This window comes from Muscardinus avellanarius (genome assembly GCF_963383645.1).
Source record: "Muscardinus avellanarius genome assembly, chromosome: 10".
In the NCBI taxonomy this organism is placed as follows: Eukaryota; Metazoa; Chordata; class Mammalia; order Rodentia; family Gliridae; genus Muscardinus; species Muscardinus avellanarius.
In genome coordinates, this window is record NC_137796.1 from 32,194,004 (window position 1) to 32,218,732 (window position 24,729).

Consider the following 24,729-nt stretch of genomic DNA (forward strand, 5'->3'; position numbering starts at 1 on the left):
TAGTATAATCTTGAGTCTCAAACTTAAGAAAGAATGGGCTAGGCATGGCAGTACATGCTTGCAATCCCAGTATGTGGGAGGCGGAGACAAGAGGATTGTAAATTTGCAGCCAGCCTCAGCAAGAGGTGCTTCACAACTTAGTAAAACCCTGTTTCAAAATAAAAAACAAATTAATAATAAAATATGGCTAGGGGTATAGCTCAGAGGTAGAATGCCCCTGAGTTCAATCCCCAGCAACACAAAGAAAAAAAAAGAAAGAATGATACCCACTTGTGAGAGAGAATCTTTCTGCCTGATATTCTTTCCAACACACTTGGGGAAATGCTCTTACAGAAATGAGAATTAGAAATAAGGAGACCAGCCAGATGTGGTAGCTCATGCTTGTAATCCCAGTACTTGGGAGACTAAAACAGGAGGATCGCATGTTCAAGACCAACCTCAACAACTTGGTGAGACCCTGGGAATGTGGCTCAGAGGTAGGACAGCTCTGAGTTCAATCCCCAGTACCACTAATATATATATATGTATATATTGACTAGGTTTTTTTGTTTTGTATTTTAAAGGTTTTTAGACTCCTAAATTCTGCCCAGATTCTGGCTTGCATATATCATTTATTAATGGAATTTCAGCTTTTGCGGATAGATTTAGGAGATAAATGCAGGGAATACTTTTAAGTCATTCTACTCAGACTTCTGTAGCTGAGTACAAACTAGCTTTAGTTTGTAGGATTGCCTTCTCAGGTTTCTCAATCCATACCACCAACAATCTGTACTGAGAAGATGCTGACTCTATCTCTATTTCTCCTTCTTTAATAAACTTGTCATGAAGTCAGGGGCCCCAGCTGTCTACTCCAGATTCATAAATGCAGTGGATTCTTTTGTGAAAAGTTGAGAGAATCCTCCAGCAGGAAACTAAACAAGGCACTGACATGCCAGCATTTTCTTTATCCTGGATCATATGAGCTATGGAAGATTTACCACTTAATGCTATTATTTTCTTAAACACTGTGTCCTGGCTACCTTAGTAATATTTCCAAAAGGTACCATAGAGTAGTTTCCAGCTCTGTCTAATAAATCCTTTTGCTTTTCTACTAAAGCAAATAAAAATAATGTCTTCCAGCTGGACATGGTGGTACACGCCTATAATCCCAGTTCTTGAGAGGCTGAGACAGAAAGATTGCAGGTCTGAGGACAGCCTCAGCAAGTTGTGAGACTCTCATCAACCCAGCAAGACCATATTTCAAAATAAAAATAAGATAGGACTGGAGGTGTAGCTCAGAGGTAGAACGCCTCTGTGTTCAGTCCCCAGTGCCAGTAACAATCATGATGATCATGATGATGTCGTTGTCATCGTCTTACTGATCATAGCTTTTTATCCCTTCCAGGCTTATCTCTGACTCTGTCCTCTTGTTTTCATGGAAGTTTGTCTTTCATATCCTGGCTAGTCTTGGCTTCAGATAGCTGCTTTGTGTGTGTGTATATGTCTGTGGTACTGGAGATGTAACCCATGGGCATTCTTCATCTGAGCTACACCCTCAGGCCCCTATATTTTTTATTTTGAAACAGGGTCTCACTAAGTTGCAGAGAGACTCACTAAGTAGCTGAGGCTGGCTTTGAACCTGCAATCCTCCTGTCTCAGTCTCCCAAAGATAGCTGCTTTAAATCCCAGTGGTTCAGAATGAGGGTCAACCCAGATGTAACAAAATCTTTAATCTGGGTGAACAAACTATATCTTCTACTTAGGACATTCTCCTTTAGACCCATCACTCACTTTACTCTTTGAGTATTAAATAGAATTAAACAAAATCAGATAAACTTTTTTTTAATTTGGTTTTAGCACCAATTTCTACATGTAGCCTCAGTCTTCCATGTTTGTTGCTAATATCTCAGGATTGTTCATTCACACATGTTTTAGGGAATACTGATTTTGAGTAAGAGTCTGATTTTTTGTTGTTGAGAAATTAACTTTGAAATAAAGATGTATACTTAACCTGGCAGGGGCGATACCATGATTATGAAGTATAAATATGCTGCTTTTGTCTATTTACAAAATCATTCTGTTTGGGGGTTGGCAGCTGCTGTTTATCTTTTATTTGTATCATATCTATAATATAAATATGTATGTTTTTCCAGTTAAGTCAGCAAGCACCCAAAACTGCTCAGCTCAGTTCAACAGATTCCACAGATGGCAACTTAAATGAACTTCACATTACAGTAAGATGTTGCAACCACCTGCAGTCCCGAGCAAGTCACCTGCAGCCACACCCATACGTTGTATACAAGTTTTTTGATTTCGCAGACCATGATACAGCCATCATTCCCAGTAGCAATGATCCACAGTTTGATGATCATATGTGTTTCCCAGTGCCAATGAATATGGATTTGGATCGATACCTTAAGTCAGAGTCTCTGAGTTTTTATGTGTTTGATGATAGTGATACCCAGGACAGTATTTACATAGGAAAAGTCAGTGTGCCTCTGATTTCCTTGGCACATGACAGGTGTATCTCAGGTAAGCTGATGCTCTTGTTTCTATGAAATTTTCAAAACAACCCTAACTTATACCTCAGTGTCATGAATATAATTTAGTTATTTCTTTAGCAGTTGTTCTAACGATTATATACACATCTGATCATATTCTAGTTAAAACTAATATTAACTTAATTCCATTCAAATATAAAAAGTTTAATAGAAACCAAGCATTGTGGTACACACCTGTAATCTCAGTACTTGGGAGGTTGAGACAGGAGGATCACAGGTTCAATACTAGCCTCAGCAACTTAGCAAGACTCTCAAGAACTTAGCAAGACCCTGTTTCCAAACAAACAGAAAAAGTAAAAAAGGACTGGGGATATAACTCAGAGGTAGACTGCTCCTTAGTTCAATCCTCAGTACCAAAATAATTTTTATTTTTGCAGAACTGGGGATGGAACCCAGGGGCATTTGACCTCCAGGCTGTACCCTCAGCCCTATTTTTTATTCTTTAATTTGAAACAGGATCTCACTAAGTTGCAGAGGGCCTCAATAAGTAGCCTAGGCTGGCTATGAACCTTAGATTCTCCTATCTCAGCCTTCCAAATACTGAGATTACAAATATGTTCCACTGCACCCTGCTCCAAAATAAAAATTTTTTGCAGTACTGGGGATGGAACCCAGGGACACTCTACCTCTGAGCTACACCCCAGCCCTATTTTTTATTCTTTTTATTTTGAAACAGGGTCTCACTGAGTTGCAAAGGGCCTCACTAAGTAGTAGCTAAGGCTGGCCACGAACTGCGATCCTCCTGTTTTAGCCTCCCAAATGCTGGGGTTACAAGCATGTACCACCATGCCTGGCCCAAAATAATTTTTTAAAAGTCTAATATAGCTGGGCATGGTGGCGCACGCTTATAATCCCCGCACTTGGGAGGCGGAGACAGGAGGATCACGCAGGTTCGAAGTCAGCCGCGCTGGCCTAAGAGACCCTGTTTCCAAATATAAAAAAGTATAAAATAGGTCTGGGAGTGTAGCCCGGAGGTAGAAGGGCTTCCAGGAACCCCAGTACCACCAAAAAAAAAAAAAAAAAAAAAGTCTAATATAATTTTTCCAGGCGTGGTGGTTCGTGCTTGTAATCCCAGCATTCAGGAGGCAGAGATGGGAGGATTGCAGTTCGTAGACAGCCTCAGCTACTACTTAGTGAGGCCCTTTGCAACCCAGTGAGACCCTGTTTCAAACATAAAAAGGACTAAAAAATAGGGCTGGGAGTGTAACGCGGAGGTAGAGTGCCCCTGGTTCCATCCCCAGTACTGCAAAAAAAAAAGTCTAAAAGATTTTATTTTCTCTCCCTTCCTTTGTACTATTTTTGTTATATATGTTTGTATTGTATGCCTAAATATTATAAAACCAACAGTAAAATGTTATAATTATTCCTTTATATAATGTATTATCCATTTAAAAAGAATTTAAGAAGAGGGAGAAAATATGTAATTACAGGAGACTGATTTTTTATTTTTTTTATTGGTGCATTGTAGTCATACATCTTAGTGGAGTACAAGATGGTAGAGGCACACATGCACACATCGCCCAGTTAACCTTTCCCCAATTTTCCTCCATTCCCTCCCCTTCCCTCCTCCTCATGTTTGGCTTAGTGACTGACTTTGATATGTTTGTGAATGTACATCATGTACATCAGAGAATTTCCCTTTTCCCTTCTCCCATCACCCCTAGTTAAGCCTCCTTATTTGCTCATTTATGGTTTCTCCTCCTTCTAATGTTCTTCCTATGACCCTTTTTCTCCCTAGTTCCCACATATTAGGAGCGCATTTGATTTCTTATTTTTTTGTGATTGACTAATCTATGTTCTCCAGTTCTATCCATTTCCCTGTAAATGACGTAATTGTGTTCTTCTTTATGGCTGAGTAAAAGTCCATTGTGTACATAGCCCATAGTTTCATAATCCATTCATCTATTGATGGACATCTTGGCTGGTTCCATAGTTTGGCAATTGTGAATTGCGCATATAGGAGACTTTAATATTCACCTATGTATTTACTATTTGTGATATTCTTTTTTTCTTTCTGTGGATTTGATGGCATGTCTTTACTCCAGTACAGCTTTATTTTCTTACCCTCTTTTGTGATGTTATTGTCATATTATAATTTTACAATTATTATTTTATACCGTTGTCTTTTAAATCAGTTAAGAGGATAAAAGAGAAAATATGTATTTATATAATCATTTATAATTACCTATGTAATTACCTTCATTGGTCTCTACTCCATCTGTGGATTTGATTTCCTGTCTCGTGTCTCTTTCAGCCTAAAGGACTTCCTGTGAGAAGTATTGTAAGTCAGGTCTGCTGTTAGTCAATTCTCTCAATCACTGTTATCTGGGAATATCCTTATTTTGTTTCTGTTCTTTGAAGAATAGTCTTGCTGGATGTATTTTTTTGGTTAACAGTTTGTTTTGCTTTTTCAGCACCATTCGCACATCAAACTAGGGACTGTTGTCATCCATTGTCTCTAATAAGAACTCAGTTTTATAGATTTTTGTGGTTTTCTTATATTTGATGTTGTTTTCAAGATTTTCTGTTAGTTTTTGGTTTTGAACAATTTACCTCATATAGATGTGAATCCCTTTGTGTTAATCCTACCTGAAATTTATTGATCTTGTATGTGTAGTATAATGTTGTACATAAAATTTGGGGAGTTTTATGCCCATTTTCTTCAATTATTTTTTCTGTCCCTTCTTCTCCTTGGATTCCCATCATACATATATTGATGTGTTTAATAGCATCAAACAGGTCCCACAAACTCTTCTTTTTCCTCTCATTCTTCAGATTGGATAATGTCTGACCATTCTCTTCATGTCCACTGACTCTTTGTTGTGCCAGTTCAGATCTCTTGTTTGAGACCCTAGTGATTTTTTTTCTTTTTTTTTTAATTTTTTATTGGTGCACTGTATTCATACATCATAGTGGGATACAAACTTTTGTAGACATACATGCACACGTTACCCAGTCAGCCCCCACCCGATCCCCACCCCATTCCCTCCCCATCCCTCCCTCCCATGCTTGGCTTAGTGGTTGACATCTAGTATTATAGCAATTTATCCAAAATTAAAATTGATAATCTCACATAACAGTTTAATTTGTCTGATACCAAGCTTTTGATGACTTAAAGATAACATTTCAATATTTCTTTTCACTTTCTTACCAGAGAATATTTTTTTCTATTTTTTTTTAGGTGAAACTATCATATATTTATATATTTATTTTTCAGAAAAAAAATCTATCCTAATATGGAACATGGACTCTAGATACCCAAAACGATCTTGAAAAAGAACAAAGCTAGAAGATATATATTTTGTGATTTCAAACCATATAAAGCTACAATAATTGAAACAGTGTAGCACTATTCTAAAGGCAGATATATAAACCATTGGAGTTAAATAAAAGCCTAGAGCTAAATTCTTCCCTATATTGTCAAGTTATTTTTGACAAGGTTTCCACGAACATTTGGTGGTGGAAATAATAATCTTTTAACTAAATATTGTTGAAACATAATAATTACATGGAAAAGAATAAAGTTGGACCCTTACCTAATCCCATATACAAATATTAACTCAAAATAGATAAAAGACCTAAATATAAATCTTAAGACTATAAACTTTTAGGAGAAAATCTGGGTCATAAAACCTCACAACATTGAAATTGGCAGTGATTTCTTGGATATGATTTCAATGGCACAGGAAACAGAAGAGTATACAAACTCCCTAAAAAAAATATATATATATATTGTGTATCCAAAGACAATGTAAACAGAGTTAAAAGTTACTAATAGGATGGGATAAAATATTTCCAAATGCTATATCTGAAGGTATATTAATATTCCAACTAGAAATCCTAAAAATTAACAACAATAAAGGCAAACAATACCATTTAGAGATAGGTAAAAGACTAACATAAATAATGAATCTCCACAGATAACCAATCTTAGTTGTCTGTTGGATGGAAAATCTTGTTTCTCTGGTTCTGGTGTGTGTTACCTATTTCTTCTTTGTAGTTAATCTCTTTGAGTATTTTCTCTAGTGCTGGTTTTGAAGACATAAATTCCTTCAGTTTCTGTTTGTCATGGAAGCTTCTTATTTTTCCATCTAATTTGATAGAAAGTTTTGCTGGGTAGGAAATTTTTGGCTAGAAGTTGTTTTCTTTCAGAGTTGGGAATATGTTACTCCAAGCCCTTCTGGCTCTCATGACTTGGTTTGGGAAGTCTGGAGTGATTCTAATTGGTTTGCCTCTGAATGTCACTTGGCCCTTGGTTTTTGTTGCCTTTAAGATTCTCTGCTTGGCTTCCACATTGGTCATTTTGACAATTATATGGCGTGGGGATCCTCTTCTCCGATCCTGTCTAAAGGGAGTTCTATAAGTTTCCTGGACCTGTGTATCAACCTCTTGCTCTATGTTTGGAAAATTTTCTGCTATTACTTCCTTGAAGAGATTGTCGATCCCTTTGGTTTCACTTTCTTTTCCCTCCTCTATTCCAATTATTCTTAGGTTAGCTCTCTTAAAATGGGCCCATATTTCTTCAATATCAGATTCCTGCTGTTGGATATTTTTTCCTAGGTTAGAAACTATGCGTTCATTTTTGGAATGATCATCTTCTAAGAGCGAGATTCTATTCTCCATGTGGTCTAATTGGTTGTTTGTGCTTTGAATTGAGGCCTTTACTTCATTAATTGCATCCTTTATCTCTTTTTGGCTCTCTCTGAGTTCTTTTCAGAGCACCTCTATTATTTCTACAGTTATTTTCCTGATTTAATCTTCTAGAAATCTCTGATTTTCTGTTTTATCGGGTTCTGATGTTGTGGGGTTGTGGGCATTCATTGCTCCAGTATTATTCCTCTTTCCCATGATTTCGGAAGTTTGTGCCTTCTCTGGGTTCTTCCCTTGGGTCACTATGACTTCACTTAAGGTGCTCTGGATCTCGAGTCTGTAGTATCTCAGACCCCACTACTCCTTTACTGGGTTGTATCACAGAGTCTCCCACCCAGGGAGTCGATAGAGGCTGCTTCAAACTATGGGGGGTGCCAGGTTGCATGTTTTCCTATCGTGTGATATCTCTGCCACCACCACTCCCCCACTGGGTCAAGTCCCAGGGAGTACAGTACTGGGATTTCTCCTCTGTGGCCCGCAATTTGACTCACTGTTCTTGAGTTTGCAGATGTAGCTGTACTGGTCTCAGTTCGCTGCTGCTGCCGCCGGTGGCAATATGGCGCCACTGCTCGATTTTTTTCATTTCAGTAATTATGCCTTACAACTTAAGAACTAGTTTTTTTTTTTTTTTTTCCAGTACTGGGTATCGAACCCAGGGCCTCATGCGTGCTAGACAAATGCTCCACTCTAAGCTACATCCCCATTCCTCTTGATGGCTTTTTATCCTGTATATGTATCATACTTTCCTATTGTTTTTGTGCGTTTTTTCATGACTATTTTTTTAATATTGGAGATCAAACCCAGGGCCTCATGCATGCTAGCCAAGTTTTCTACCACTGAACTATACCCCCCAGCCCACTTTTCATGATTCTTTTTTTGTTGAAACTGAGTATTTTGTTTAGGATACGGTAGCATCTTCCCAGGGATGTTTACTGTTGTTGTTTTTCTTTGATTACTTCCATGAACTAATTCTAAGGAATTTATTTCCCCCACTCTGTATAGCCACTGATGCCTCTGCTAATCTGTTTTTTGTTTTTTAAGTTCAGGTCAGCATAACTTAGTAGTCAGCCAATAACTGTTCAAAGATGCACTAAATAACCTGAGCCGGTAGGCGCCACCCTCTGTGGTCAGTTTGTGGCTTAGAGAGTATATCGAAGTTCAAGCAACCGACACATCTGCTCCAGCTTTTTCTTTCTACATATGCTAGCGCTAGGCCTCCCGTTCAACCAGGGACAGATAGTTTACTGGGATCCTCCTGACTTTCTTCTGAGTATGCATATAACTTCTATATGCCCATAGCCTTCCATATTTTGAGGCATAAATCGGATCTTACAATGGCCCACTCTGGATGCCCTATTCCTTTTAAGTTTTTGCTTATCTAGACTTCAGACTACTTGCAGTGATGGCCTTCCCTGATTGTTTGGAGCTGAGATTGCTATAGTTTTTAACAGTACTCCTAGGCATGAAATGACCTTCATTCAGTTCCAAATAAAGTCAGCCTTCTCCAACAGAGGCTGTAAATTTTGCACCCCAGAGCAGGGAGGAGAAAGGGGAGGAGAAGAGCAGTCCCACAGACTCCTACTATTTTTACAGAGGTTCGCTAGATTTTCCTGAGTAAATACTTCTCAATTTGTTGTACGCCTTTGATCCGTTTTCAGAGTCCTCAGATGTTTTGTTTGGGCCCCTTTGGTTGGTTTGTTGCTTTGTTTGTTACAGGTCTGAAGATGGAACCCAGGGGCATTCGACCTCCAAGCTGCACCCCCTGCCCTATTTTTTATTCTTTATTTTGAAACAGGGTCTCTCTAAGTTGCGGGGGGGCTCACTAAGTAGCTGAGGCTGTCTGCAAATCACGATCCTCCAGTCTCAGCCTCCCAAATGCTGGGATTACAAGTGTGCGCCACCATGTCTGGCTTGTTTGGACCCTTTTGAACTTTCACCATTGCTTTTTGGGACAAGTATTTGCTGAGCTCTTCGTTCAAGCATTTTGGAAGTCTCACCTGGGCATATAATAGATTTTTATCACCTCTCTATATTCTGCCCACATTCTTTTGTGTCCTAAAGCCTCGATTTTAAGGGATTGGGAGTTTTTGCTTTTCCAGCCAGTCATTAAAAAAATATAAACCCTTGAGAAGCAAATAAGGAGTCCCCCTAAACAAAAGTTTATGCCTGCAATGTAGGTTTGTTAGTTATAGATTATTTTTTAACTTCAAAATTGAGTATAGTGATTCAGATCTGTGACTCAGTACTACACAGTTTCAGTTGTGTGGTACTTTTTATTGCTACTATTTGTTTGGGGTGATCTTTATTTCATGAACTTCTTTTTTCTGGGCTATCAATTTGGAGTAATTTGTAAATCCTAGTCAAGCATGCTTAAAATTATAACAATAACATAGTAATATAAAGACTTATCTAGACACATAAATTATATGAAACTTTGAGTGTATTTTTCTTTAGAGACAAGTCACTTTCAAGTCAAAATGAAAGTTGATACTTGAAACATAACCCATATATAATGTCTAAAAGGAAGGCTAGGAATTTTGAATAATCTCTCAATTCAGTGGATTAAAATGTTTATAAATTAATTTTCTCATTTTAGAATTGGTAATGCCTTGGAGGCCTTAACTTCTAAAAAAAAGTTTATTTGCAAGATAAACCTGTCAGAGATCCTCTTGTCTTTATTTTATTCTCTAAGACATTTGAATTGTAAATAAAAACCAAAATTATTTTTAATGTTGAAGGTAGTTCTTTATTCCTCTTTAATTCTTGTGGTACCAAAACTCCATTCTGTCACTAAAAATATTTTTGTAATTTGACAGGTATATTTGAGTTAATGGATCATGAAAAGCATCCTGCAGGCACCATTCATGTTACACTGAAATGGAAATTCGCTTACCTTGCACCAAGTAGATCAGTAACTACTGAAGACTTAGGACATTTCCTACACCGAGAAGAGCCAGAAGCTGTTCAGAGGCTACCTCCAGCATCCTCTGTTGGCACATCAGTTGTAGTGAGTAATAGTGACTTTGAATTTCCTTAAAAATTTAAAGCTTTGAATATAAACTTAATTAATAGTCAGATCCCTCTACCAAAGAAAAAAGCTGAAGCCTTATCTAAACTGTAATGATCATCATACTCAGTCTCACATCCGACGTATTGGTTTATCTTAGGCACCAAGACCTAAACCAAGACAACGTTTAACACCCGTAGATAAGAAAGTGTCTTTTGTGGATGCCATACCACATCAGATTTCTGTAAGTAGTAAACCTCAAAATACTGATTTTTTTTCTGTAACAAATATTTGAGATAGAAATAGAGGCATACTAGCTATACTCGACCTGATTTAAGTGGGAAAAAAGTGAACAAAGTACATCTTTTTCCCTTTACAATTATAACTTTGTAGTTTGGCACTCTTAAGTGTTAACTGTTCAAGCACATTCTTTGCTGTAAGCCCCCTTGTGGCTTCATGTCTCTCTCTAGCGACTGCCCCATAGACCTCTGCTCCCATTTACAAAAAAAAAAAAAAAAGTCTTCAAAAAGGTTGTCTAAATGACGTCTCCCTTTCCTCACAGTGTTTCTTGCACATACTCCAGTGAAGCTTCTGTCTTCTTTAAAACCAGTCTCTTAGGTCATGCTAACTTTCTCTTTGCCACATCCAGTAGTCAATTTTGTTGCCATCTTACTTTCCCAGTAATATGTCACATGTGGAATACAAGCTCCCTCTTCTCTTAACTCCTAGGATATCAGGCCTTGCAGGTTTTCGTCCAACTTTTATGGTTATACTACTCACTCTCCGGAGCAGATCTCTAAACGCTGAAGTGCCTCATCAGCCAGTCCTCAGACGTCCCAAACCTCTTCTCCTCTCAGTCTGTTTCTGCATTCAGAGATCTTTCAGTGCCATGGCTTGAAAAAGCATCTGTATGTCGACCCTCCCATATTTATAATCTCTATCTACAATCTCAATGCTGAATTTTTATTTGCTTTTTTTTTTTTTTTTTGCAGGTTTGGGGATGGAACCTAGGGGCACTCGACCTCTAAGCTACAACCCCTGCCCTATTTTTTATTCTTTATTTTGAAACAGGGTCTCACTAAGTTGAGGAGGGCCTCACTAAGTAGCTGAGGCTCTCCTCGAACTGCGATCCTCCAGTCTCAGCCTCCCGAATACTGGGATTACAAGCGTGCACCACCACGCCCGGCTTTTATTTGCCTTTTTAAATGCTTATTTCATATGCAATGGATGTCTAATAGGAATTTAAACATGCCAAAAAACAAACTCCTAGCCGGGCATAGTGGCGCACACTTGTAATCCCAGCGCTTGGGAGGCTGAGACAGGAGGATCGCACAGGTTCATGGCCAGCCTCAGCTACTTAGTGAAGCCCTCAGTCACTTAGTGAGACCCTGTTTCCAATATAAGTTTAAAAAATAGATCTGGGAGTATAGCTCGGAGGTAGAAGGCCCCTGAGTTCCACCCCCAGTACCACAAAAAAGAAACAAAAAAAAACTCCTGACTACACCAACCAACTCTCTTCCAGTTTTTTTCCTCTTTCAATGTTTCCCATTCTCAGAAAATGATATAATCATTTGCTCAGTTTCGCAGGCACCAAATTTGGAAGACATCCCTTTGAGTCCTCATTCTCACACTGCACATCCAGTTCATCCACAGAAAAGCTGTCAACTGTATAGACTCCCAAATAAATCCTATATTCACATCGCCTACATACACTTAAAACAGGTCACCCTCATCTCTCATAGACTTTTCCAAAAGCATTCTTCTTTGTACTTTTCTTTGTGTGTGTGGTACTGAGGATTGAATCCAGAGGCATTCTAGCATCGAGCTATTTCCCCAACCTGAATTTTATTTCTTCTTTGGAAATAGGGTCTCGTTAGGTTGATGAGAGTCTCACTACTTTGCTCAGGCATCTTCAGACCTGCAATTCTGCTGTCTCAGCCTCCCAAGTACTAGGATTAAAAGTGTGTGCCACCATGCCCAGCTTTTCTTTGTACTTAACATACAACTTATTTAGTAAAGGACATCAGTCTTAAACATACGGCTCAACAAATGTTTATATGTGGATCCTGTGTAACCACCACCCATTTCTAAATTTTCCGTCTTTCCAAGGCTTGAAATAATAGATGTGCTAAAATAAATGAATTCGATAATTACAATTCAGAGAGCATTTTATAACTAACATTTACTGAGTGTTTATTATGTGCCAGGCACTGAAACAAATGCTTTATATATACATTGGATTCATTTAAATCTTATAACCACTCTATGTAATTCATGCTAGAAGTACTGCCATTTAAGGTAACTTGCTCGTGGTCAAAGTATTAGCGCTGGAGTTTAAATATAGGTAAATTGCCATTAATATTAAAAAGATGTTTGTTGCAAGGTTAGTCATAATTTCTAAAAATTTTTGAAGTAGTTAAATGTCCAAAGATAGTAAAATTGTTCATTAAACTGCGTTATATTCATCAGTATAATGTTGTTCTTTTAAATTATATTTTTCAAAAGTCACATGTCAAAGCAAAATTGTTATACTTTTTTTTTTTTTTTTTTTTGCTGGTCTGGGGGATAGAGCCCAGGGGCATTTGGCCTCCAAGCTACACCCCCTGCCCTATTTGTGTGTGTGTGTGTGTGTGTGTGTGTGTGTGTGTGTGTGTGTGTGTTGATAGAACCCAGGGGCATTCAACCTTTGACCTACACCTTCTGCCCTATTTTTTATTCTTTATTTGAAACAAGGTCTCACTAAGTTGCAGAGAACCTCACTAAGTAGCTGAGGCTGCATGCACCACCATGCCCAGCTCCCCCGCCCTATTTTGTATTCTTTATTTTGAACCAGGGTCTCACAGAGTTCCGGAGGACCTCACTAAGTAACTGAGGCTGTCCATGAACCGGTATCCTCAGGTCTCAGCCTCCCAAATACTGGGATTACAGTCATGCGCCACCATACCCAGCTCAATTTTCTAAATATAATAGGATATCGCTGGGCATGGTGGTGCACTCTTAGAATCCCCGTGCTTAGAAAGCGGGGACAGGAGGATCACGCAGGTTCGAAGCCAGCCTTGCTGGCTTAAGAGACCCTGTTTCCAAATAAAATATAAAATAGGTCTGGGAGTGTAGCTCGGAGGTAGAAGGGTTCCATTCCCAGTACCACTAAAAAAAATTAAAAATATATATAATAGGATATATTGTGTTTATAATACTGTTACCACTATATAACAGAAATTGTATTTGTATCAAAAATTAATTATATAAAGAAAAAATCTAAGAAATTACTAACAATTATTGCCATTGGGTAGTAGGAATATGGATTTGTATTTATTTACATATTATTTATCTTTCTTATTTTCTGTATTGGGAATGTTTACTTTTAGGATAGCAAACATCAACCAGGTGTGGTGACGCACACTTGTAATCCTAGTACTTTGGAGGCTGAGACTGGAGGATCTCAGTTCGTGGACAGCCTCAGGTACTTAGTGAGGCCTCCACAACTCAGTGAGAGCTTGTTTCAAAATAAAGAATACAAAATAGGGATGAGGGTGTATCTCGGAAGTAGAATGCCCCTGGGTTCCATCCCCAGTACCACAAAAAATAAAATAAAATAGTAAACATTATAAACAAAATTTTTAAAATAAGCATAAGTTTATAAATGCTATAAAAATATAAACTATAAGTTTATATTTGGTAAAATAAAAAGAGATAATGATCATAATAAGCACATACTTTTCTAGCATATGTAGGGGCTTGGTGTGTGTGTGTGTGTGTGTGTGTGTCCAACTGGGGATTGAACCCAATGATGTTCTACCTCCCAAGTTATACCCCAGGCCTTTTGTTTTTTTATTTTGAAACAGGGTCTCACCAAATTGCTGAGGCTAGCCTCAAACCTGCAATCCTCCTGTCTCAGCTTCCCAAGTACTGAGATTATGAGTGAGTACCACCACGCCCAGCTCCTGCATGTGCAGCTTTTGGCTTTGTTTTTGTGTTTTTTTGTGGTACTGGGAATGGGCATTCTACCTCTGAGCACACCCCCAGCCCTATTTTTTATTATTTATTTTGAAACAGGGTCTCACTGAGTTGTGAAGGGCCTCACTAAGTAGTAGCTGAGGCTGTCCACAAAACCCAATCCTCCTATCTCAGCCTCCGAAATGCTGGGATTACAAGTGTGTGCCACCACGCCCAGTTCATATGCAGTATTTTAAGTTACAAGAGTAATATTTACTAATCATAGAAATATTAGAATATATAAGTAAGAAAAATAATGAAAATGAAATTAATTTCACAAACCTATAACTTAGTTTTGGTGAATCGCCTTCTGTTATTTTCCCCATGGAAATATATACATATGTATATTGGGCTGTGGAGGTTTTTTTATAATTATTTTTATGGTTCTGGGAATTGAATCCAGGGGCATTCTACCTCTGAGCTACACCTCCAGTCCTACTTTTTTTATTTTTTATTTTGGAACAGGGTCTCACTAAGTTGTAGAGGGCTTCACTAAGTAGCTGAGGCTGGCCACGAACCCAGATCCTCCTGTCTCAGCCTCCCAAGTTCTGGGATTACAAGCGTGCACCACCACGCCCGGCCAACTGTGGGTTTGTTTGTTTTTTTAAATAATACTTGAAACAAGGCCGGGCGTGGTGGCGCACGCTTGTAATCCCCGCTCTTGGGAGGCAGAGACAGGAGGATCGCGCTGGAAGCCAGCCGCGCGTGCTGGCTTAGGAGACCCTGTTTCCAAATAAATATGTAAAAATAGGTCTGGGAGTGTAGCCCGGAGGTAGAAGGGTTTCCAGGAACCCCAGTACCACCAAAATATAAATAAATAAATAAATAAATAATAATACTTGAAACAACTATCTATCTTGTTCTATACCTAGCTTTTTTACTCAACACTAAATGATATACTCTCTATGAATATAGATCTTCATCTTTTTTTTCATGGACACAAAGAACTCAGGTATTTGGTTCCACTATATTGTAACTAATGCCTTATTTGCATTCTTTTCCTTTTTGCTCTATCAAACGGTGCTTCAGTTTCACTACACTTGCAGTTGACAAATTGCATGTACATATCCTTCTGGGGATGTGGCTCGGTGATAAAGCACATGCTTAGCAGGTTCTATCCCTAGCACCACATAAATAAAACCCAAAAAGTGCTGGGCGTGATGACACACGTTTGTAATCCCAGCATTCAGGAGGCTGAGAGGATCGTGGTTTGCAGCCAGCCTCAGCTACTTAGTGAGGCCCTGTGTCATAATAAAGAATAAAAAATAGGGCTAGGAGCCGGGCATTGTGTCACACACTTGTAATCCCAACATTTGGGAGGCTGAGACCAGAGGATCGTGGTTCGAGGACAGCCTCAGCTACTTAGTGAGGCCCTCTGCAACTCATTGAGAACCAGTTTCAAAATAAAGAATAAAAAGTAGGGCAGGGGATATAGCTCGGAGGTAGAATGCCCCAGGGTTCCATCCCCAGACCTGCAAATAAAATAAAATAAAATAAAGTAAAATAAAATAAAATAGGACTAGGGCACAGCTCAGATTTAGAATGCCCCTGGGTTGCCGGGCGTAGTGGCGCACGCTTGTAATCCCCACGCTTGGGAGGCAGAGACAGGAGGATCGCGCAGGTTCGAAGCCAGACGTGCTGGCTTAAGAGACCCTGTTTCCAAAAATAAAAAAGTATAAAATAGGTCTGGGAGTGTAGCCCGGAGGTAGAAGGGCTTCCAGGAACACCAGTACCACAAAAAAATAAATAAATAAAAACAAAAAGTATATCCACCCTTTCATTGGAATGTTCTAATTAAATTCAGTATCACATGGGTAACTACTGTACTTTCAATTTTTATTTGTATGCATAAACACATATATATGTAAAAGTCTTAGAATTATTTGGTATTTAGTAAGAAATACCAAAATAACACATATCATGCTTTCACATTAATAGAAGGAAACTTCTCCTCCTCCTCAAGATATGAAGGAAATTTCACCAGAGGTGGAGCCTACACCAGATGTAGAAATCAATACATCAACTATTTCACATGTTCCAAAGGTATGCATTTGTATTTAAATTATCTTAGAAGGTTTAGTTTGGTTCTTAAAAGCTTTATTTTATGTGTATGGATGTGGTGCTTGTATGACTTCCTTGCAGGAAAGATAAAAAATAAGTTGGAAGAGCTACGATCATACTGGTATTGGCAGGTACCATATAGATTATGAATTAAAGATATGAATTAAAGTCTTAATATAAAATTTGTTTGAAGGCTAATGCATTTTTCATTCTTAGTATATAGGTTTTCATTTATTTGCATATTTTTATGTATCTGAACTGGTTAAGGGGTTTTCTGATAAGCTTCTTATATATTGAATATCTATAAGCCTCAATTTTTTTTCGGGGGGGGTACTCGGGGTAGAACCCAGGAGCTTTTCTACCTCCAGGCTATACTCCCAGACCTATTTTATATTTTATTTAGAAACAGGGTCTCACTAAGTTGCTGAGAGCCTCACTAAGTAGCTGAGGCTGGCTTTGAACCTGTGTGATCCTTCTGTCTCAGCGTCCCAAACGCTGGGATTACAAGCCTGTGCCACCACACCCAGCAAGCCTCAAATTTATATGCTTTGTTATTTAAGAATTTCAACAGGAATTGTATAAAATGAGCTATACAACAATAAATAAAACAGTGTGCTTTTTTTTTCAGCAGTTTTCACAAGAAAACAGTATCTCTGAGGTAAAAGAGAATTCTGAGAAAATATATCAAGGAAAAGAAGATGATGTATCTGTACTATCTGAGGGTCAGCTTGCACAGCAGAGCTTGGCATCTTCTGATGATGAAACGGAAGTGACAGAGGAATTGGAACCAGAAGGTGGCTTTCTTTTTTTATATAATGTTATTTGCTCACTGTTTTGTCTGATAGAGTATGCTTCAGAGTCTGACTCCTAAATGGTGGACTATAGTTTGTTCACTCTGCTCAGCTGTATGATGAGGTAGAGCTGTTGTATCTCTTCTTATGTCAACTTGGAACTCCCCAGGAAAATGCAAGTGTCATTGCTGATCTTGTCCTCAGCTTATGTTGTAAACAGTTTTATATTCTCTTTGGACTCAGTATTATCAGTTGGATTATTTTACAGTCTTGACATTTTAAAACTCAAAACTCAGAATACTGACCAGAAAAGGACGACCTACTATATGGTTTTATAGAAAAAAGTCTAGAAAAATTAACTAGTGGTAACAGAAAGTAGACAAATGGGCCTGGGAAGAATAAATGGGAACAGAGAAGACGGGAGAGCAGAGATTACAAAGGGACCCGAGAAAACTTTAGAGGATGTTGGATGTGTTTACTTTCTTAATTGTAGTGGTAGTTTCACAAAATTAAACATAGACACATAACAAATTTTACGGTTTTAATGTGTGTAATTCATTGTATGTCAGCTTTACCTCAATAAAGCATTCAAAACTAAAGTTTTTAATTAGCAAGGATAACATTTAATTTTACACAGTAAATTGGGTAGGCCATTAGAAAACATCTGCCGCCTTATGTTTCTTTCGAATTTTTTTAATTTATACTACAACAAGCTGCATATTTTTATTTTCGCGAATTTTACCAAACTAACCTTGGAAATTCTAGGGGTTTTTTGTTCTGTTTTTGTTTTGTTGTTAGTTGGTTGGTTGGTTGGTTGGTTGGTTGGTTGGTTGGTTTTTGTTTGGGGTTTTAGCCCAGGGTGTTCTCTCTTCCGGTCAGACCTCCCAGCCCTATTTTTTTATTTTTTATTTTGAAACAGGGTCTCACTGAGTTTCTAAGGCTGACCTCAAACCTGCAATCCTATTGTCTCAGGTTCCCAATGATTATAGGTGTGTGCCACCATACCTAGATCATTTTTTATTTTCTAGATATCCGCTGCTAAAAAAAAGATCTATATATGATCACTATATTGTTCTTTTAAGGTTATCCTATAATGTATGCTTGTTTCTGTTTTATGAAATGTAAATATAATTGGTTTAACTTGGGTAAATGTGCCCTTTTATTATTTAACAGTTGAAGAGGACGGATCAGCTTCTGACAGTGATGACTGTATTATTCCAGGTCCTATCTCCAAAAATATCAAACAGGTTAGTAGCTTGATGCCAATTAGAAATGTTCTCAAATAAGGCTGCCTTTTGTTCATAGTATATCATCGTTTATAAGTAAAAATCAAAGAAAAATTATTTCTGGAGTTTTGTTTGTTTTGCTTTGCTTTGTTTTTGGTATTAGAGATTAAACTCAGAGCCTTGCACAGGCTAGACAATTGCTCTACCGCTGAGTCACAGCCCAACCTCTAGGAAAATGTAATTTATTACTGTAATCTTAAACAGGTAATCATTTAGTTTAAGACTATTTTATTTATAGTTTCATTATAGAGTTGCCTATAACATTTAAGCATTGTTTTTGCTAAAATACCAGTAGCTTAGTTACTTGCCAGAAACAGCTGACTTCCCGGACTTCTTTTCAGAACCAGTATACAAAGATGTGTTGAGTCAGATTTGAACTTCAAAGAATTCAGAATGTGAGATTGCATTTGAAACTATAAGACTATGCATACCTAAATATGTCCACTGATAAGCTGTTAAGGTTATTTCACTTCTGACAAAAATAATAAACCTCAGAAGATAATTAATATTGTGCAGGTATTCTGTTTTGTGGCACATTGCTAAAAAGTACTATGTAAATTGAAATTTTTAGAAGAAAATTATAAACACATATGGAAATTGTACCATCTACCAGAAGTCAGAGTGGGGTGTGTGTGTGTGTGTGTGTGTGTGTGTGTGTGTGTGTGTACTGAGGATTGAACCCAGTGGCATTCTACCACTGAGCTACACCCTTAGGCCCTATTTTTTGAGACAGGGTCTCACTAAGTTGCTGAGGATAGCCACAAACCTGTGATCCTCCTGTCTCAGCCTCCTAAGTACTGGGATTACAAAAATGTACCACTATGCTGAGGAAATATATCCTTTTCTATTGATTATAACAATTATTCTGTTTATTGCTTTACCAAACCACTTAATACAAAAAATAGAACCTTTTTCTTTAAAAATTGCAAAAGTGGTATTAAAAAACTCATATATTCTTTACCAGATTTACAAATATTTAACATTTTGCTATATTTTTTATAATTTCTAGTCTCTCTAGACTATAATTTTCTAGTCTCTCTCTTATATACATAACTGCTATGAACCATTTGAGAATTCTAAAAATCATATCTAAAAACTTAAGAACAATCACATTGCTGAGATTATCCTCAAACCTATGATCCTCCTGTCTCAGCCTCCCAAGTACTGGGATTACAAGCATGTGCCATATGCCTGGCTTGTCTAGTGTTTTCTTGAGATCAGATTCTGGTTATATATTTTGGTAGGGTACTACAGAAGTAATGTATCCTTTTGTCATTTTGTCTAATTATTGATGGTGTTAACTTTGGTTGAAGTATTATGTTGCAAGTCCTTTTTTTAAGCTTAATACTTGTGGCTCATTGTATTATGATCTTCTCCTGCATGAGGTAGGAATCTTGGGACAGTGGTACATAACTTTATAGGAAGAAAGGTATGTTAGTCAGCCTTCCATTACTGCAACAAAATAACTGGGATAATCAGTTTAGAGCTAGAAAATGTTTGTTTTTCCTCACAGTTTTGGAGTTTTCAGTCCATGGACAATTTCCTTCTCATCTTGGGTCTATGGCAAGGCAACATATCATGGTAGAAGTGCCGAGCAAAAGAACCTTGCTTCCCTCGTGGCCAGGGCTAAAATAGAGAAGAGGAGGAGCCACCAGGATCCCAGGGCCCCTCCAAGAGCATGGCCCCAGTGACTTACCCTCCTCCTCCTTCTAGGCTTCACCCCTTAAAGGTCCCACCACTTCCCAATAGCACCAAAGTAGAGGCCAGCTTTTCACATGTGAGCCTTCCAGAAACATTACAGATCCAAACTATAGTAGAGGGTTTGCTGGAATGCCTGTCATGTGCTAAGCACATCCTGTGTAATGGTTCCTCACAGCGGTTCTGTATCCATTAGCATCTACTGTGTGTTAGGCAGATGTGGAAGAAGTTCCTTCCCTCTAGGAATTTACAGTCTGTGGAGGAAACAATACAGTCAGCCTTCCACAGCCATAGGTAATGCACATCTGTCAATTTAGCCAACCTCAAATCAAAACTATTTAGAAAAATTCCATCTGCACAGAACATTTCCAGATTTTTTTTCTCACTTTTATTTCTCTTCCTCCTCCTCCTCTTGCTCCTCCTCCTCCTTCCCCTTTTTATCTTCCTCCTCCTCCTCTTTCTCATCAATTCTCCTCTTTCCTGTGGTGCTGGAGATTAAACCCAGAGACTTTCTATCTCCAAACCATACCTCCAGCTCAATTTTTTATTTGGAAGAATCTCACTAAATTGCCGAGTGTCTCATTAAGCTTCTGAGGCTGGCATAGAACCTGGGATCCTGCTGTTTCAGCCTACCACATACTGGGATCACAGACATGCAGCACCACACCTAACTTCCCCTCCTTACTTCTTAAATATGGTATAATAACTGTTTATATAGCACTTAGATATTAGGTTTTATAAGTAACCTAGAGATGATTTTAAGTATGTGAGGATATGTCTATGCACAGCAGATAACCCAGTGCTACACCATTTTTTATTAGGGATTTGAGCATCTGAGGAACCAGTGTCCCAAGGGTGCAGAGGGGCAGCTTTGTAAAGCATGGCGATCAGTGCTAGAACAATGGGGTGTGCAGCGTGCTCTGGGAGCTTTTGGGGGGATAGCTAAGGCATCCTGAGGCCCTGTACTTAGGAATGACTTCCCAGAATTAGTAAACTTTGAACCAATTGTGGAAGGTAATTAAGAGTTAGGGAAACACGGGGAAGGACTTTTACAGACCAAAGGAACGGAAAAAAATTTGAGAGGACATGGAGCATAGCTTGTTGTCGATTGAGAGTAGTTGTAGAATGAACCAAGACTATTTGGTGCACATGAGGAGCCTCAGAACCACAGGTTGGAAAGGTGGGCACAGCCCAGAGCACCGAGACATTGGATTTGGTGGTGGTAGTTGTTTAAGATGGAGTCTCGCCGTGTTGCCCATCTGGCCTCAGACTCTTAGACTCAAACAGTCTTCTTACGTCAGGTCCAAGTAACTGGCACCATTGCACCTGGCTTCCTCTGTGTGACTTAGGGGACAGAGAAGATCACGCATCCATTAAACAGATCTTTAGTATTTGCCACGTTCCAGGTCTTGTCTGAGGAACTTGGAATAAAGCGATGAATAAGAGAACTAGACTTCTGTCCTTATGGAATTTGTCTCTTGGAATGCATTTTAAATGATACTGTCAATGATGTAGAGGATAAAGCAGAGGCACAAACTAGTTCAAAAGAAATAAGATAACCATGTCCAGTGGTTATCCTCACTTTATAGACATTTTAAAAATCGCTTCTATAATGTTGCAAAATTAGGACTAGAAGTAGTGTCCTGGATAAATATCATTTATACCAGTTACACTATTAATTTAAATGATATAATGCACTTTGTAAGCAATTTAATTTTTTTCTTGTTACAGAATCTGACAGCTTATAGTTATTTCTTAGAATTGTTGATCCTTAAAGAGGAATCTAACAGATTTCTCAGGACTTGGACATATTACTTGGTCCTTTCTCTTCTCTTCGTGCCTGTGATTTATAATTAATCACAGATTACTTCATTTTGTTTCATTTCATTTACAACATTTATGAGCTTCACTTTGTCGGTATGAAATGCTTGTCCCCTCCTTTCCTTTCCAAAGTGGTATAATTAGTGTTAGCATCTTTTTTAACAGGCTACATAAAGTTTAGTGGCTGGATTAAATCAAGTCATTAACATAATGTGCTACCCAATTTGCCCCTATCTCTCTTCGTTTCCCGGACATCAAAGTGCCACCGAGCGCAAGTGTAATTGGGCCTTGCTGGCCTGTCAGATTCCGTCAGCCTGATGACTGCAGCTTTTACTAAAAAGCTTCTAGGCATGATAATTAATGGGGGTGGGAGGGTGGAAGGCTGAGAAATGTAAAACTTTAGACATTTCTCTATGAATATTTTATTAATTTGAATAATCAGAAGTTAACAGTATCAATTTGATGTATAATACATTGATTAAAAGCCTTGTTTTAGGTCCTCAAAATAGACATCAAAACTGAGAATTTGCATTTGCCATGGCTTTTTAAAAAAAAGAATTAACAATCCTTTTTTTGCATCACTTCCAATATCATACTTTGAATAATGCATTCATGTTTCACAACAAAACGTATTGCCATCAACTCACAGATTTCTTAAAATGTGCCCACAGGTGATAATGGGCAATCACAGCTGAAAGATCAATGGACTCTTCTGTGCAGGGCATATTCACATCATTCTCTTTCTCTGTCTCTGCTAATAGCAGTTTTGTAAAAGCTGCCACATTCAATTGTACTAAATTGCACCCACCTGGAAAGCAGGTCCACTGAACAGTAAGCTGGCGTCCCAGTTGCTTGCAACAATGATGTTCAGTAAAGTATATCTTAGAACTTTGAAAGTCAGAATGCAAAAACATAATTCACTAGTTTTAGAAGTATTAATTATTAAAAAAAATAATTAAATCACTTCAGAATAAAATATGATATCCTATCAGTGGTTAATAAGCCACTCTTGGTGTTTCACATGTGAAAGTTTAAGCTAGAGAGTAAGTTTTAAAATATATTTTATCTAAAACCAGAATTGTTGAATTACACACCTAATAGTAATTGTTTTTTAAAACTAATTTTATAGCCGGGCATGGTGGCGCACACTTGTAATCCGGCGCTTGGGAGGCTGAGACAGGAGGATCACACAAGTTCAAAGCCAGCTTCAGCTACTTAGTGAGGCTCTCAGCAACTTAGTGAGACCCTGTGTCCAAATAAAAAATATAAAATAGGTTTGGGAGTATAGCCCAGAGGTAGAAAGCCTCTGGGTTCCACCCCCAGTACCACCAAAAAATAATAATAATAAAAAATAAATAATTTAAAAAATTAAAAAACTAATTTCATGTCTTGCAACTTATCTGTTACTAGTATACTATGAACATCTTTCCATAGAAGCATACTTTATTTCTTTTAACGTATATATAATATCTCATTAAACAGATGTGTCACATTTATTTAAATAAGCTCCTTTTGATGTACCCTTAGGTATCTACCAGTTTAGCTAATGAAAGCATTTATGGTTAAAATGAACATTTTAATACATAGTAATGTGTGAGCAGGGCATGATGGCACACGCTTGTGATCCCAGCATTCGGGAGGCTGAGACAGGAGGATCAAGGTTTGCGGACAGCCTCAGCTACTTAGTGAGGCCCTTTGCAACTCAGTGAGACCCTGCTTCAAGATAAAGAATAAAAAATAGGGCTGGGGTGTAGCTCGGAGGTAGAATGCCCCTGGGTTCCATCCCCATTACCACAAAACAAAACAAAACAAAAACACACATACCAGCGTGTGAAAGTTCCCATTTCCATATATTATACTCTTTGCCAAAATAATGCATAAGAAATTGTGCCATACTGGTGATTCCATTTAAAAAGAAACAAAAAGACACATTCACATACACATACACATCACAGGCATTTTATGTACACATACAGATGAAACATTTATAAGCAAAGAAAATATCTGGAAAGATACACACCAAGCAAGGCGTGATGTCCCACTTACTGTCATCCCAGTACTTGGGAGGTGGAAGCTGAGGAGGATTGCCAGTCTGGAGCCAGCCTCAGCAACTTAGTGAGAAACTGTTTCCAAATAAAAAACAAAATATGGCAGGAGGTGTAGCTCAGAGGTAGAATGCTCCTGGGTCCAAAGCCTAGTAACCAAGAAAAAAAAAAAAGAGAGAGATACTTCAGAGTTCTCTGGGGCAGGAGTCAGCAAACTGCCCAGGTGCTAAATCCAGCCCTCTACCTGTGATTGTGAGTAAAGTTTTATTGCACCTCAGCCACTCAGATACACCCATTAAATATTTTCTATGGCTACTTTTATTCTACAAAGACAAAGTTGAGTATTTCAACAGAGACCTGTACTGCCAAAAATATTTGCTGTCTGGTCCTTAACAGGAAAAAAAATAAAAAAATAAAAAACAACCCCTGAGTTAGGAGATAGGATGTGTTAAATGAAATTTCAAAGGAAAACATGGTTTGAATGAGGCTTCTCTACAGGGCTGAGCAGACCAAACCAATAAAGAGTTTAATCACAGTAACTGAGCTGTGGTTAGTTGCAGAAGGCCTTATAGCCAATTAACTAAATTGTAAATAATTAGTCAAGCTATAATCAATTGGTTGACTTTTTCTATAGCCAATTAACTTGGGTGTGTGTGTGTGTGTGTGTGTGTGTGTGTGTGTGTGTGTGTGTGTGTGTGTTACTGGGGATTGAACCCAAGGACATTCAAGCTACACCCCCAGCTCTATTTTTTAATTTAATTTAACTTTAAATGTGTGTGTGTGTGTGTGTGTGTGTGTGTGTGTGTGTGTATGTGTGTGTTTTACTGGGGATTC

General features: G+C 38.2%; 1 protein-coding gene across 3 annotated transcripts in view; it reads left to right on the top strand.

The window, feature by feature from the left end:
- The window catches only part of RPGRIP1L (RPGRIP1 like), a gene marked incomplete at both ends in the record, with an annotated part of 106,011 nt that overhangs the window by 53,755 nt on the left and 27,527 nt on the right, over nucleotides 1-24,729 (top strand). Inside the window, 6 exons of one of the 3 annotated variants that reach the window (XM_080702511.1) lie at nucleotides 2,133-2,511; nucleotides 10,007-10,197; nucleotides 10,358-10,441; nucleotides 16,132-16,236; nucleotides 16,886-17,048; nucleotides 18,219-18,292. In XM_080702511.1, coding sequence (XP_080558637.1) covers nucleotides 2,133-2,511; nucleotides 10,007-10,197; nucleotides 10,358-10,441; nucleotides 16,132-16,236; nucleotides 16,886-17,048; nucleotides 18,219-18,292 — 996 coding nt within the window. The remainder of the gene's footprint in view (nucleotides 1-2,132; nucleotides 2,512-10,006; nucleotides 10,198-10,357; nucleotides 10,442-16,131; nucleotides 16,237-16,885; nucleotides 17,049-18,218; nucleotides 18,293-24,729) is intronic. The other 2 variants (XM_080702512.1, XM_080702513.1) reach the window with 2 other exon arrangements.